This window comes from Mycotypha africana, assembly GCF_025528875.1.
Source record: "Mycotypha africana strain NRRL 2978 chromosome Unknown BDF20scaffold_1, whole genome shotgun sequence".
Classification (NCBI taxonomy): domain Eukaryota; kingdom Fungi; phylum Mucoromycota; class Mucoromycetes; order Mucorales; family Mycotyphaceae; genus Mycotypha; species Mycotypha africana.
In genome coordinates, this window is record NW_026515725.1 from 1209355 (window position 1) to 1225023 (window position 15669).

The following is a 15669-nucleotide window of genomic DNA, read 5'->3' on the forward strand; positions in this document are numbered from 1 at the left end:
CCGGGACATGGCAGTGGTTAAGGGACAAAGAGTTTATCGTCGAGTTCATAAGAAGTAATAGAATTGGATAGATGCTTACACGACAAGGACAGAAACACTGATCAAAAAGAAAGCAATGCACGGAATGCATTTGTAACGTCATGCTCAGCGACTTTTGTGTTTGTTTGATATATCAAGATTTGGCTGCTGCTCACGGATGAGTAGTTAGAGTTATCTGCCATGATGATTGGTTGAAAAAGGGAGGTGGGTTCCTTCTGAGAAACCCTTTATGTATATAGAATAACCTAGATACAAGAGGCATTTTTTCCCATCTTTTCTTACCTTCAAAATACCAGCCATGCATTTCCAGCAAGGTAATACATCTCAGATGAAGCCGAAATGAATTGAAAAAGATACAATATTACTGAAATGGTAGAGAAATACAATAGCCATCCTTCCCTTGTTAGTAAGCGTCTGTTCTTTGGTATTAGTAGTGGCTACTGAATCGAACATGACGTACAAAGTCATTGCTAATATTCCTGATAGTCAAACGATCGCTGTTGTTCTCGATGACCGCCAAGTATACCTTTTAAATGATACCCATGAAGCGACCTCTTTACTTCATATGGGCAAAGCACCTCGACCCTCCAATGACTATAAATATGTCATTCTCGACAAAGATACCAAGGATATGATTCGTCAAGAACCCTTTACTCGTGTAGCTCCTTTTGCTAGCACAGAGAGCACGCTGAACGAGCACTTTAGCATATCGTGGAATAGGGCGGATGAATATCAACTGGTCAACGTCTTTGATCCATTACCAGTGATTCGTCGTATTGAATCAAAAATTCATGTTCAAGGGCAGATACCTACTCTACATATTACCGGCAACCCATCTGATATTGACTCTCTTCACCACCATCAGCTAGAGGATATCGACGTTGAAGATTTACAAATGATCTACATCAGGTAGGAAACTGCGCATGCGACAGAGTGTCTCAAAAGGGGTGGGGGTTAGGGTGGGAAAGAAAGAGGAGAAAATTAGTCACACTTCCTGCTTGCTTTTTTCGCTTCCGATGGGTTAGTGTGAATGAAGTGAAAACGTTTGATCATGTTAAATTATCAATATCTGGACGAAGTACACGTTTGATGCCCAAGCTGGGATACGCGATTCAACTTTCTAAAAAGCAAGAGCTCTACGGTCATCGTCGGTTTAAACTGAGAGCAAGTGCTGCTGATCCGACTTTTATGACCGAAAATATGGGGTACAGCATGGCCAATGCGATGGGTCTCCCTGCCTCTCAGTATAGTTACGTGCGTCTTTATATCAATCAGCAGTCGATCGGATTATTTGGGTTTGTTGAGCATTTGAAGAATCCTTGGGTTAGAAATGAGTTTGGGAATGGCGACAAGGATTATCAGCAAGGCACGCTTTGGGTGGGACAAAATTCCTTCAATAAGACAGAGGTGAGTCAAGGCGAATCCTCTACTACCACGAATCGCCTTTCGAATAAGACGCAGCAACAGCTACATGCTGACTTTTCTTACTTTGGCAGAGACAATGTTGGTTTGTACCAGACATTCTATCCAGTCAAGGAAAAACCTTCCAAGGGCGAACCTGATTACTCACGCCTCATTGACTTTACAGAGTTTTTATCAAAGCAACCCGATACCATCGTCACCCATCCTTCTGTTGTGGATGCATGGGAGCATCACATCGATGTAGAGAGCTTCTTACGCACGATGGCACTGGATCTGCTGACGATGGATACGGACGGCTTTGTGGCCAATAATAACAATTTTCTCTTGTACGACGATGTAGAAAGAAAGCAGCTTGTGTTGTCTGAACAAGATTTCGACTTGAGCTGTGGCATTGTCTTGCCTCAGTACAATGCTTCTCGAGTGTGGGGCGGCAATTACTCTGAATTTCCCGGCATGGAAACACAACCTTTAAGCTCAAAAATACTTCAAGTGCCAGCCTTTAGAGAAAAGTTTGACGAATTGATGCGTCATGCCACGCAGCAGCTGTTTACGAGCGGCGCGGTACGAAAGCGCATTGATACACTTTACGCGATGCTTCAAGAAGATGTGGCGTGGGATAAGAGTCTACCTCCTGTTGGTGAATTTAAATGGAAGCTACCAGCGAATATGTCGTCGATGATGTCGGATGCTATGATGAAGGGTGTTCCATTCGAACAAGCCGTCTATGGACCTGCGTCTATGCCGATACAGACGCCTATTGCTGAATGGGCTCGATTGCGCGGTGAGAATCTTGAAGCATTTATTCAGCAAACTACTGGCCAACCATACGCTCTTGCCCAACAGCCTATAAAGCAAAACTAAATCAAACTCATCTATCCTAGAGCCCATTTATTTCTATTTGACTTTTTGATCCGCTCAAAAATGATTGGGCGACCTTGAAGACCCTTAAATTAGAAAAATGGATCGACGCACAAGCCATAAGAGTGAGGGGGGTGGGTTTTTCTGGGCTTTTTTTTTTCCCTCTCTGCTCTTTGACCTCGTGGTTCATCTATTGCACAGGAAAATGACTGTTATTGTAGCTGATAGTTCTTCATTTTTTTTTGCCTCTACAGTTCATTGGGTGAAGGCTATCTTTTACAGCCTGTAATTTCACTATTTTACAGTCTGTTGAGCTTTAATGCCATAATACAAGTCATTCTGAACGTCTTCAAGTACCTATTTCTGTAGCATTTTAATAGGCGCCTTTGTATTTAAAATAAAGAGCCTTTTTCTCAGAGAAAGTCATTATTATATTTTCAAGCCCGGCTTTTAAACGCTGTTGTGTGCCAACTTCCTGTTTGTTCAAACTCCACTTGGTTGTTGTGGCTCTATTTTATTTTTTCTGACTCCTCTTTCATGCTTTCCCCTTTTTTTTTTTTTTTGGGTTCACTAGCTTTTTTTCATTTTCTTCTTTCTTTTACCTCTTTTTGACTTTTAAAGAAAAAAAAAAATCACAGAAATTACACACAGGCTTTTTTTGTCTTTCTTTTTTCTACCACATCGTTCTGCCTCACACACATACACATTTATATACACGCACGCTTACACACACACTTGCACACATACATACATACATACGTACATACATACATACTTATATACTTATATACAGACGTACATACACACATACATACTTTTATATTACTATACCTCGACATAAACATAGAATAGCTTTTCTATCATCTGTAACATTTGTTGCCAGTACCGTTTTTAAACTCTATCAACCCCCCCATCCACAGAAGAAGAAAAAAAAAATGCCTCCATCGTCCTCTTCACCTTATTCTTCTGTTACTCGTAGCAGCAACCGATCCAACGCTCAGCACAATAAAAAGGCAAAGGAGAATAGCTACAACGAAAATGACGCAGATGTCTTAAAGAAAAAGACGTCTGCTGCATCCGTCACTAAAAAAACCAATAAAAAGGCGGTCTCTGGTCATGGTAAAGGCAAGAAAAAGAAAGTAGCAGCGACAACAGCAACAGCGCCATTCACCAACAACCTTGAGAGTCGTACCAAAAAACAACGTCAAGCAGAGTTAGAAGAAGCGTAAGTTTGTTTTTTTTTTTTAATTGTTATTTAACCGGATTTTTTCGTTTTATTGTTGTTGTATGTGATGTTAGTACAGGGAATTTTTTTCTTTTTTTTTTATATTTTATCCCTCTTTGTTTGTACCTTACTGAAAGGCTCCCCTTTTTTTTTCCTTCTCGGTTTGGTTTAAATGCAACAGAAGACAAGAAAAAGAACATGTCCACGAGAAAGAACATGAAGAAAAAGACACAAGATTACGTGAATCGATGATGAGGGATCAACTCATAATGGAGCAACATCCTGAATATGCAAACATGTTGGCTCATTTGGATGAGGCAAAAGCTGATCGTTTACATATCATGGAAGCTTGGAGAACCAACGAACGACAAAATGCGCAAAGACAATTCATAGCACAATCACAGCAAGCTTGGGATAGTTTTCATGTAAGTTGCTATGAGAGGCCTCCTATTTTCTGTACACTGCAAGATTACTGCTACTGCTTTATTCTATTGTTTTTGCTCATGCTTTATTGCTGTGCAAAAAACCCAAAACATCACTTTCTTTTTTTGCCCTTTTCGATTGAAAAAACGAAAGGGAAAAAGCAAGTACACCAACAGCAATCTGAGTGTTACGTTGCACCTAGCAGAAAAAAGCTTGATTTCTTGCCTTTTTGTTTCATGACAATCCCAATCTGATCTTTTTTCTAATACAAATGTATAGTATGCTAAAGCACAGCTTCGTGCATCGCTCGTGAGCAAGATTCAACAAAAAATAGCTCAACTAAAAGAAGAGAAAGAATTGTTTGACAGACAAGGTAAATCTCGATCAAGTTTTTACCAAATAACCGAAAATGTTTAACGCTTCACTTGTCGATAGTCAAAGCTCGTCAATACAACAATGAACAATTGATGCTACAACAACAAAGTCAGCAGCAGCAGCAGCAGCAGCAGCAAAATGAATTAGAGTATGAAAATTGGGTGCCACCTGATAGATTGCATGCTATCGGATCATTCGTTACAGGTGCTTCTTATGATGAAATTAACCGTGATATTGCACTTGCTAGTGCTCGTCCCTATCCAACTTACGCATACCCTTACAACAAACGAGTCCAACATTCGCATACACCTCATCTCATTTATTCAGACAATGAGTCTAAAAGCGTGTCTGAAGAAGAGCCCACAGCAGCAGTAGCAGCAGCCACAGAAGCAACAAGAGCAGCCTCTGTACCAGTACCAGCAACATCTACCTTCACACCAGCACCGTCCACCTCGGATGTTCATCCTCATACTGCAGCATTTAGCCCATATACCAACCAGCCATCTCAACCATACCATAGTCCACAAGCCCAAACCCTTACCTACAGCCATCCCCATCCTAGCCCCTCGCTTTATCCAACCCCAAATCATCATAGCGCAAGTCAACTCCCCTCTATTCATCGTTATACTTACGATAGCAATAGCAGTAGCCGAACAGCCATGTCTCCAGCACCTCCACGTCTTTCCTATCATCTACCCATCACTTACCAGGCGGGCCTTCAATCACCTGTCTATCATCATGCAGCTACGATGACTCCTGCTCCCTATGGAAATGACGAGCCACCCGTCGGTTGGCGTTCAGGAGAAAGAACGGACTGGTATCGACCCCGCACAGCTGCCTAATTATCTTTCTCCTCTTTTATTTATGATGATACAATTGCTCCTATGAGCGACATGATTCTTCTTTTGTTGGGGACTGACTTTTGCAAGCCGTTCTGTCTCCCGTCTTTCCAGCCTTCATCTGCATGTATTTCATTATGTAAGGTAGACTTATTTCTCTTGGGTGTTCTATTAAGTTCTAGAAGCTTTCAAAAGTTTGTTAAAAAAACCATTTTTTATTCCGTTCTCTCTTCTCTCCCGCCCCCCTCCCCGCCATTTTGAATAATAATAAAAGAAAATATCTCCGACTTTGTTCTTTTTTCACTGATCACTTTTGTTGACGAACGTGAGCAAAGAACAAACACCCTTTCCGGGTTCATTGACCTATCCTTCCGTCTACCGGCTAAAGAAAAACTGTCAGAGAAATCAGACTCCACCCTTCGTCCTGAGGAAAACTCCGTTGGATGATTGTTGGTAGGCTCATCACGCGATTCTTGACGTGAGTCTCACAAAAATGACATTGATTTACCATTTGTTTGTAGAAAGAAACTGCTCTTTGTCGTTTCATGGCTCATGAATCGCACCTGAGGAAAACGCACGCATGTTGGATGAGCAACGACAGATTTCTCTTGCTGAACCTCTGAGCCTGAAAATAATACATAGTTTTCTCCGCTTATCCAGATCTGCGGGGTAAAATGTGGGGAAGGAAAAAGGTACATTTCTTGTCTTGTACTACACGATAGTGTCATCTTTACCTATTAAAAAAAAAAAAAATAAAAAAAAAAGTCCAATGAAGCAAGTGTCTTGCCTCACCGTTTTGGGAGCTGTCAATAGAAAGAAAGGAGGAAAAGTAAAGTCTCTCCTCATTTCCTCTGATAATGTGCCATATTACTCCACGGACAAACACCACTACCATGGACCCACGATGGACCCACGATGGACCCACCGACCTCTACACGCATCCTTTGACGCAGCTGCATTCAGCTCATTGACATGCTGCTCTCACATTGTCATTCTGTTTCTTTCCTGTGTCCTTTTTTTTTCCGCTCTTCTATCTGAAATAATGTAAGACTTGGGCATCACTAGGCTAATTGAGCGATCGCGTCTTTCGTATCATCCATAAAAAAAAAAGACTCACGTTATCAATGAAATACAAGTAGAACTCTTTATACTCAATTCAGAATCGATGTTAGTTTCATGGCCGCTAAAACCATTTCCTCTGTGTTATTGCCGCTCCGAAGCCACGAGAGCGTGAACCATCTCCCGCAACGTGGGATGTGCGCTTTATATGGGTCAACACAATCCAATGGGGCCTACACACAGTCAGCCCTCGGAGCGAGGCATGCTTTTCGTCTATTCCTTGCATAACTTTTTTTATTTTTGTTATAAAAAGACAGTGGGGATGATGCTGGGAAAACAGATAGATAGTTTTTTTTTTTCCCCCTTAAAAGTCTGGAAATAAATGTCGGAAAGGATCTGCTGAGGTGTCATCCCCATATTGTTCGTCTGTCTCTGGATATCTGTCAAAATGACTGGCGTCTCCATCGCCACGCACCGTAGGAACGTAAGGGGGTCTGATGTGTCGAGCCAGCACTCGATTGAAATCCACGCCATGGAACCAAGGATGTCGTTTGATATCTTCACTGCCGTCCTTTAAATTACCATAACGCTTGGTCAAATCAGCCGTCAACAAGCGTTTCAACAGATCTTTCGAGTTGGGTATAAAGTATTGTGGGTATTTCACGCGGCCCGCAAGAATCTTTTCATAAAGCTTTAAATGATCATCGTCGTAAAAAGGAGGGTAACTAGAGGAGGAGGAGGAGAGAAGGAATCCCATGAGAAAAAGATCTTCAGTTCAGCCCTGTCACTTACGAAACCCACCGGCCTGGCGGCGGGGTAGGGTCATGAACTGGGGGGGGGGTAGATGTGCTATCTTTTATTTATTTATTTTTTTCTTACCCTGCCAACATTTCAAATACTAAAACACCTAAACTCCACCAATCGACTGCTTTACCATAACCTTTGGACTGAATAATTTCAGGCGCTAAATAATCAGGCGTACCACATAGAGTCCAGGTGATATCGGGTACATGCTTTGCAAATCCAAAATCTGTAATTTTGATATGTCCTTGACTGTCCAAGAGTAGGTTCTCTGGTTTCAAATCTCGATAAATGACGTTTTTCGAATGCAGGTATTCAATGGCTAAAATGACTTCAGCGGCATAGAATTTAGCCACATGATCCGGGAAACGCTAACAAGTGGACGAGATAGGTATTATTATCGTAGAACAAACAAGTGACCTCTCTCTCTACACACACACACACACACACACACACTCTCTCTCTCTCTCTCTACCTTGGATCGACGAAGAATGGAAAAGAGTTCACCACCGACGACGTAATCCATCACCATGTATAGATTGATGGCATCTTGAAACGTCCCCCACATATTGACCAAGAAGGGATGAGCGACGGTCTCCAAGATGTGCTTTTCATTATTGGTGTGTTCAATTTGTTTGAGTCGGACCACTTCGGATTTCTTTAGCACTTTGATAGCGTAATAACGAGCATTGACACGCGACTGTACAAGATGAACACGGCCGAAAGAGCCAGTGCCTAGGGTGCGTAACATGTTGAAGTCGGACAGTTTGAGTTTGGGGCGATCTTGTCGCTGTCGAAGAATCGCTTGGTCGTTATAGATGGCCGTCAATGTAGGCATGGAAGAAGAAGAAGAAACGCCACCACCACCACCACCACCACCAGCAGCATGGCCATCATACTGATGTTGTAGAGATGCATTCTCGTTGCTACTGAACGGTAGTGTCCTCGTTGCCGTTGGAGGATTTTTGATCATTGTCTCCGCTTTGACTCCTAGTAAACTCAGATGATTTGACGTTGTTTAGTCCAAAAAGCATACCACAAAAAAAAAAAACCAAAAAACCACATGTCCTACTATGTCTACCTTCATTGGAAGCATAGGCTGAAAAACTCGGTATCGCTTCTGGCTGGACCCTCTCCTTCTGAACAGTGGAGGCAGGGTCATTCATAGCTGTAAAAGACTCTTTTTGTATTTGCTGTGGTTGTGTCGATGGGTTGATCATTTCTTTATGTGGGGTATCGAGTGGTTGACTATGACTATGACTTTGCTGTTGCTGACGTGTTGTTCCTTTGGCTTTATCAATAAACTTGTTAATAAACGACATGACTAAAAGAAGGGAAGACGGGTCAAGAAGCCAAAAAAAAAAGACCCACTCATTTGATCATTCCTATCATTTTTTTTTTTTTTTTTTTTACTATTTTTCTTTTATTATTACCTTGGATGTTTCTATCGTAACAGAAAGGGAAAAAACAAAAAAAAAAAAAAAGAAAAAATAAAATAAAAAAATAGGCCCTTTTTTGTCCCTTGGCCCGAAATACAGAAAGAGAGTCATTTTTTTCTCTTTACGCTTGGTCGAGCGGACATTTAAATATAGACAACGCGCACACATCATGGTCGTTGGTTGCCTGTTTTAGTACATGGCACTGAGATGATGTAGTAAGCAGCTAAACCCTTTGACGACCCTAGGGAGGAGACTCAAAAACTTGTATAATTTATCCATTGGACGAATGCCACTGTCACATTCATGGTAGAATAAAAAGGTCATCATGCACGCGCCTCCCTCATCTTTCTCATACAAAGGGCAATGCACTGCATGGGTCTATAGATACATCCTATGTCCATCTGAACTTGGTCATCAGTCAACTCACTCCAAAATAGCCATCCCCTTGGCTACTGGTGTGTACATAGACTGATGAAACTGTTTGGACACTGTTGCAGCAGAAATAGCGAAGATCCTTCCCGATCAAACAAAGTGATGACCTATCTACTTCATCTATGAGGTCTCGCTCTCCTCCTCGCTTTGTCCATCGTTTGGATGGGTTTTGAAAGTACACTCATGACAAAGAAAAAAGTAGGTGGATGTTACATTGGGGATACTTTTTTTTTAAAAAAAAACAACCCAAAAGTGAGCAAAAAAGAGAAAAACCATGTGCTTGAATTCTCGGTGACAGAAATAATAAAAGAAATTGTCGGATGGAGAATGAGCAAATAGAATGTCATTGGCCGATCAATGAATATGGGTTGGCAAGCCTGAACGGTTACCAGGTTTACTACTCTGTATTTTAATCACCGACATCGATATGGACGGAGCATGGTTTGTGTGACTTTTTTCTTTCCTCTTGGTGGAGGGATCTGCATCCTCTCAGCAGAGGAGTTCAATTCATTGTTCAACAACTGCTTTCTTTTAGCCTCTTTTGTTACTATGGGAGCCAAGACACATGCTCTACTTTTGCTTCTTTTATTGAACAACATGAAATGTTAAGGAGACTGTAAAAAGCTAACTCGTTTCAGATAAAACCTGGTTTTTTATTTGTCAAGGACACGTCCATAGGGGGCGCAAACAATTTATATTTTTTTCGTTCCAAAGAAAAAGCGTGTTGGGTTTCCTTGAAAGCTCTAGAAAAAAGTCAGTCAGATCACACACACACACCTTGGGGAATTTGAAAAGCCGTCAAAAAGGAGGTGCATCAGCCTGTTGTCTCTCTTTTTTTTTTTTTTTTTCTTTTTTTGGTTTTCTCTCTTTAGGGTCAGCCTTTTTTTTTATATATTTATTTCTTTCATTCCCTATTACATACTTATTTCGAATACTGTATTATAGCTCTTTACAACATCCTCATCATCATGCATTTCAGTCACAAGAAGCTCTTTATTCTATGTTTGTTCATCACAACGTTAATGACAGCTTGTTGTTTAGCGGCTGATACAACAGCAGCTGATAATGCACATCTATCCAAGGTAATCATGACCCTTTCCACAGCCGTAACGGGAAAAAACCAAGCAACTCATGACGACTCTTTTCTTTTCTATTTAGGAGTCCTATCAAAGTAGGCAAGATACACCAACAACAAACAACGATACCAATAACACCACAGATCACGACACTCAAACAACCACGACATTAATAAAAGCACCCAAAGAAATAAGCACGGCTCATAGTGCGTTGTTAAGACGAAGAGTGACTTCTGCCGATACCACTGTATTATCTTCAAAAGATCCTATTATTGCACTTGTCATCTTTGTCGCTTCCAGTTCATTCTTATTTTAAACGAGTTCTTGTTTTTTTTGTTGTACTATAACACACATACACGCACACTTTCTCTCTCTCTCTCTCTCTCTCTCTCTCTCTGCCTTTTAGAACTTATATACACCCCTACGTCCTGTACTTCCTTACCTATATAATATATATGTAGAATATATATAAATAGATAGGGCTATATATCCCTTTCATTCTTTTGTATTGTACATAATTTTTTTCCTTTAAAAAAAGGATTTCTTTTTTCTTTCCTTTTGATAAAGTGACGTGATGGTTCCAAGTGGCACAAAATTTCAAAAAAGAAGGGTAACACGATCAACGTAAATCATTTTTTTTTTCCCTCTCATTCAATCAGTTGGGGGGTGCGGAAAAGGGGGGTTTTAAAACTCAGAGGCATGATTTCTTTAAAAATGAAAAATGGACCAAGTGTGTACCTCAATTCTTTGTTCCATGAAGGGTTAGGCATGCATCGTATTATTTTTTTTAAAACCCAACCGAGACTACTCGCCAAGTGATAAAGTTTAGTGTGTTTCCTTCCTTCAGCAGGATGGATAAAAGCAGATATAAATAGAACCTTTCTATACAATAAATAGTACAACAATGAATAAAACACACCCGCTCTATTTGTCACCATTCGTAACTTTTGTTTTCAGAAACAAGGGTAACAGGTTCGCCCAGCTCGAGGGCCATGCCTGGTTTGATCAAGCGACTGGTAAACACCACTCTTTCTTGTCTTTCTCGTGCAGCATAAGGAGGAGAAGGCGGCTGGTTGGTGATACTAAAGTAATTGGGCGGTGAAGTCAAAGGTGTTGTCCCTAACGACGCGACGCTCGGTAAAGGACCGCCACCACCACTACTGCCACCATGGTATGGATCCCACGCTAGCCCACTACTGCTCCCTTGCATCATCGTCGTCGTCCCTGTCGTCGTCGCCGTCGCCGCTGCTGCTGTTGCTGCTGCTGCCATCATCCTCCATGGTTCAACAGGCTCCTCTAATTCGGGGTCAAAAAAGACGGGCGCTTCTTTGGAAGATTGATAGGATTGCACGAGTGTTAAATTGGGTATATGCAGTAAATGATGATGCGGAAGATTGGTGATGCCGATAGGGACAGAGAACTCTCCTTTGGGCGATGCCGAAGAAGCGGACGAAGAGGAAGCCGAAGACAGCAATAAACTGCTGACGCTGGAATGCGTCGACCCCGTGCTGGCGCGCTGGAACTGCACAGTAAAGACAATCTCGTAAAAGACGCAAATATGACGCGATTGAAAAGACGGTGACACAAGCCTGGTGGGCAGTCGGAAGCTGACAGGAATCTTGAGCGAGCCAGCGTTGCCTGTGACGGCCAGTGGATGATGGCTGGATATTTTGCGTGTTTTCGATTTACGAGCGAGACCGCGTTGAAGTTGGATTTGGCCCATACAGCATTTTTGAAAAGTGAAACTGGCAGCAGCAACAATCAGGTTGTCAGGGATGCAATCGATATACAAATCCAGCTCCACATCCTCATCTAAAGTCCCATACATACATACATATATCATATATACATATAGACATCAACACGAAGCATGAGTCATGGTAAAAAAAAAAAAAAAAAAAAAAAAAAAAAAGAAAGAATAAAAAGAAAGGCTACTTTTTTTACCTGGGCAGTAAGCATATCGAGACAGCACCACACGCACATTCGCCAACGGTGCCTTTTTGTGGCTGTCCAATGGTTGGATCACTTGGCTGAATTCCCATTCTTTTGTCGGAGGGGCACAAATAATCGGTCGATAAGGCATAATGTATTCTTTTGAGCGAACGCCTGGGTAGAACCCTGGTCCATCAATGTGAGCTGACCAAATATAATGAATAGAGAACCCCACAGGATCGTCGATAGAAGGTGGAAAATTAACGTTTGGAAACTAAAAGATGAGCCTGTTACTACTACTACTACTACGACGACGACTACTATGACGACTCGTTTTTTTTTTTTTGAGCCATTCCTTTTTTTCAAGTTACCTTTAGTGCGAAAGGGAATTGATGTTCACCAGGCTCTATGATCTCCCAAGTACTCAACTGAAAAGCTAGTAGATGGAAACTCTCCATGTTGGAAACGTGTGACGAAATTCATACTACGCTTTTTTCCTTTTTTTTTTTTTCAGAATTTACCGCTTGGTTCATTTCCCCACACTTTTGTTTCTACATCAAAATAAGTGGTTGTCACCTGGTCAATGCGTTCAATTTTATTTTCCAATCCGAATTCCCGTACTTTCACAGTAGCAATTTCCTCAGCACGAAACTAGGATGGATATCACCGTCATTATCATCATGGAAAAAAAAATTAAAATAAAAAGAGCAAATCGTGAGTCCCTACGTGAACCCACAGGTAAAACTCGTTACAGTTGTCCTTACCCTGATGCGAATTCGACTGGCTTGAATGGGTTTAACTACCTTTAATTTGACAAAACCTGGAGATAATACAATCATCTCCTCAGTCATCCTCTAAACGACCACCTTTTTATTATTATTATTTTTTTTTCTGCTTTTTTTGCTTACCTCGAATGATGCGGTTAGGTCGGATGATAATAGTCGAACCTCCTTCGAAATCAATCGATATCTTGTTCATCTGTGGAGGAGGATGCTGTTGTTCTTTGCTATGGTTAAAGGATGAACCGGTAACGAGTTCTGTAATGGTATGTGATAATCTTCGGGTAGGTGATGCACTTAGCGTCAGTGTGCCAGCTGGAACAGTATGATGTGTCGACAAACCAGAGGTACTGGTGGTGGTGGTGGTGGAGGTGGAGGAAGAGGTCGTTGACAAAGTATGGCTATGACGACCATTGGATGCTGCTGTTGTACTGGGACTCAACGAAGGTACCGTGAGTGTAGTAGACGATAGACTCATTCTCTTGGCTGCGACTTGGTATAGATAAAGAGAAGAAAGAATAGCTGTTGCCTTTTCTCTTCATTCTTTTTAGTCTGGCTGGGAAAACATGACGAAAACAGTCATTGATTGGAAGATCAAAAAAGGGGGCGGGGAGCGGGAAAGAAAACCGTGTCAACAGGTATATGCACCGCATACACATGATGATCTATGCAACCCATCTTATTTCTGCGCACAGTCTATTTTATCAACGTATACAACAGAAACTCACTATTGATAACCCGACAATGACGCTTTCGTTTCAATCAAAAAAAGTCATTCTTATCTCTACATCAACAAGCAAAGAAATGCGGGGAATGACCCAATGCAGCAGCATGTGTGGATGAATTTATTTTTCAAGCACCTATTTGTGCAACTCAAATCAATGTGGATTGCTGGAGTACAGAAACGGCTTCTCTCTCAACCCAAAGAAAAGAGTCGGTTTTTATAATTTACGTCATTCGATTGGGGAAAGGCTTACTTTTTTTTTATCGAGCCGTCTTTTATCAATTTTTAAAGCTCCCCTCTCTCCTTTGACAGCATTGTATCCATGTCGCGTCATGGCCCATACCAATCCGCCACAGCAAAATGAAGGACGAGGCATTCCTTTGATTGTGTTTATACCCATCATTGTTTGCTTTGTCTCCATCTTGTTTTTATTGGACTACCGTCAACGAAGAAATGCACAACAGCCAGTTTGTAAAGTGACTCCCTTCTCTTTATTGAAAGGGGAAAAACATAAACATCTCATGCATGTCCATTCTCCATGAATAGTTCACGAGCAAGATGATGAACAGACGGCTGCTTTGGAAGAACTCATGAGACTGCGACAACAGCACCCTGTTGCTGAGCAACCAAGCGATGACGAACAGAATGACGTAGCAGAAGGGTCGTCTACAGGCGTCCGTCGAAGAGTCAAAAAAGTCGGTAAGAAGAGAGGAGAAAAACTAAGACGAAAAGAAGAAATGAGACGTTATCGAGAATACATGGATCACCAGCGTGAGGTACAGAGACAACAAGCGCAATTTTTCGAAGAGCAAGAAAGGATTCGCAAAGTTGAACAAACCCGGCAGAGAACACACGAATTGAACAAGCTACGAAAACAAAGAGAAAAACAGGCAAAAGCAGAAGCCAAAGAAGCAGCGAAAAGACAGAAATTGGAGGAAAAGGAAGAGAAAAAGAAACAATACAATTACAACAAGTATTCAGAGCGATTAAAGAAACTCGTCAAGGTAAACACTCACTCACTCACACACACACACACACACTTTACAACCCGCCCTTTGACCTCACACACATTGAAACCATTCTTTAGGAAAATAAATTATGTAGCCTCAACGACTTGGCAAAGACCATGAAGCTATCAGCAAAAGACATTGCTGACATACTAAAGCAATTGTGCGATCAAGACAGTGACTTTTCACTCAGCTTGTGGTCGGCCGACGATCAGCAGTTTTTATTTGTCACGGAAGAGGATTATGTACATTTTGAAAAGGAATTATTACAAAAGAAAGGGGGAAGGATATCCATACACGAGGCGGATGTCTCCATGCTGCATCATTCCAGTTGAATCTTGGAAATGACGTCTCGTAGGCTTTTCATGACAAAAATATCTTTGCCATCCTCGTTTCTGCCATCATGAGCAAGTTGCATAGACGAGATTTTGTCTGTTAATTCATTCAGCTCATCCACAAGCGCTCCTTCTTTGGTGGTTGGTAAGAAGTGCTTTAGCAATTGTATTATCTAATTCGCAATTCATCCATAACTGACAGGTAAATAAACAAAAAAAAAAAAGACAAAGTGTTTTTGTCATAGCAAATTATGATGTCACATCTATGTTACCTTCATGACCTGTTCGATGGTTGCTGAAGGTAGAGTGCCTGTTTGTTCCGACTGTCGAATCAACATATCCAACCTAGCATGGGCCAAGTCCATGGGAGTTCTAGAGGTAGCTCTCATCCGAGTAGGCAGTGGGACAGTAGTTTGGCTATTGGATGGCGGCTCCCTCGCTGTTACTTTGGCTCCTGCTTCCAATAATCCGAGTACTGTATCTACATCATTTGAAATGACCGCTAAATCTAACGGCTTATTGCCTACAATGTCTCCTATCGGATTATTCACATCGGCCCCATATCGTATCAATTGTCGAACGATAGCGGCTTGTCCAGCTGCACAAGCAACAAGCAAAGGTGTGCGAAGTTTGGAATCACGAATGAGATCAGGGTTCAGACCCACTTTCTTTTCTTGTAGCAAATGCGTGACTAAGTAGTAGGTTGTGTTCTGTTATTCATCCAATGCCGTAGTTGTCAACTTTAGCTGACGTTGGTTGATACACTACCTTTGGGTAAATCTCCTTTTGCACAGGCACTCATTAGTTCTTCTCGTTCTTTACTGTTGATAAAAACGTCCTTTAACCGGGTCGACATGGGCTTGGCCAATGACGACGATGAGGTTAATTTGCTTTTTTCAGCTGA

At 41.5% G+C, this 15669-nt stretch overlaps 8 protein-coding genes across 8 annotated transcripts; 5 read left to right on the forward strand and 3 right to left on the reverse strand.

Moving 5' to 3' along the window:
* Nucleotides 1-137: 137 nt before the first annotated feature.
* BDF20DRAFT_30039 (coth protein-domain-containing protein) lies at nt 138-2468 on the forward strand. Its single transcript, XM_053075144.1, has 2 exons — nt 138-948; nt 1065-2468. The coding sequence occupies exons 1-2, from the start codon at nt 491-493 to the stop codon at nt 2320-2322; spliced, it is 1716 nt and encodes a 571-aa protein (XP_052940466.1). The 5' UTR covers nt 138-490; the 3' UTR covers nt 2323-2468.
* A 1053-nt stretch (nt 2469-3521) lies between these two features.
* Nucleotides 3522-4530, forward strand: BDF20DRAFT_843344 (uncharacterized protein). The gene is made up of 2 exons (XM_053079559.1): nt 3522-4340; nt 4403-4530. Exon 1 carries the CDS (start codon nt 3793-3795, stop codon nt 4219-4221), a length of 429 nt encoding a protein of 142 aa, XP_052940467.1. The 5' UTR covers nt 3522-3792; the 3' UTR covers nt 4222-4340; nt 4403-4530.
* On the forward strand, nt 4401-5488 carry BDF20DRAFT_843345 (uncharacterized protein). Its single transcript, XM_053079560.1, has one exon. It carries the CDS (start codon nt 4435-4437, stop codon nt 5182-5184), a length of 750 nt encoding a protein of 249 aa, XP_052940468.1. The 5' UTR covers nt 4401-4434; the 3' UTR covers nt 5185-5488.
* A 1116-nt stretch (nt 5489-6604) lies between these two features.
* BDF20DRAFT_810660 (kinase-like domain-containing protein) lies at nt 6605-7879 on the reverse strand (the record flags this gene model as incomplete). Its single annotated transcript, XM_053076614.1, has 3 exons — nt 6605-6965; nt 7120-7412; nt 7517-7879. 3 exons carry the CDS (start codon nt 7877-7879, stop codon nt 6605-6607), a joined length of 1017 nt encoding a protein of 338 aa, XP_052940469.1.
* Nucleotides 7880-9785: 1906 nt separating this feature from the next.
* On the forward strand, nt 9786-10638 carry BDF20DRAFT_843351 (uncharacterized protein). The gene is made up of 2 exons (XM_053079561.1): nt 9786-9994; nt 10071-10638. Exons 1-2 carry the CDS (start codon nt 9881-9883, stop codon nt 10302-10304), a joined length of 348 nt encoding a protein of 115 aa, XP_052940470.1. The 5' UTR covers nt 9786-9880; the 3' UTR covers nt 10305-10638.
* Nucleotides 10633-13053, reverse strand: BDF20DRAFT_843354 (uncharacterized protein). The gene is made up of 6 exons (XM_053079562.1): nt 12829-13053; nt 12685-12740; nt 12442-12571; nt 12292-12356; nt 11933-12194; nt 10633-11800 (listed from the first exon to the last, which is right to left on the reverse strand). The coding sequence occupies exons 1-6, from the start codon at nt 12896-12898 to the stop codon at nt 10920-10922; spliced, it is 1464 nt and encodes a 487-aa protein (XP_052940471.1). The 5' UTR covers nt 12899-13053; the 3' UTR covers nt 10633-10919.
* Nucleotides 13054-13466: 413 nt separating this feature from the next.
* Nucleotides 13467-14903, forward strand: BDF20DRAFT_30116 (uncharacterized protein). The gene is made up of 3 exons (XM_053075147.1): nt 13467-13894; nt 13970-14427; nt 14511-14903. The coding sequence occupies exons 1-3, from the start codon at nt 13756-13758 to the stop codon at nt 14763-14765; spliced, it is 852 nt and encodes a 283-aa protein (XP_052940472.1). The 5' UTR covers nt 13467-13755; the 3' UTR covers nt 14766-14903.
* A 314-nt stretch (nt 14904-15217) lies between these two features.
* BDF20DRAFT_809696 (uncharacterized protein) lies at nt 15218-15618 on the reverse strand (the record flags this gene model as incomplete). Its single annotated transcript, XM_053076587.1, has 2 exons — nt 15218-15429; nt 15534-15618. Coding segments are annotated over 2 exons (297 nt in total), but the record flags the coding sequence as incomplete, so codon positions are not given.
* Nucleotides 15619-15669: the final 51 nt, after the last annotated feature.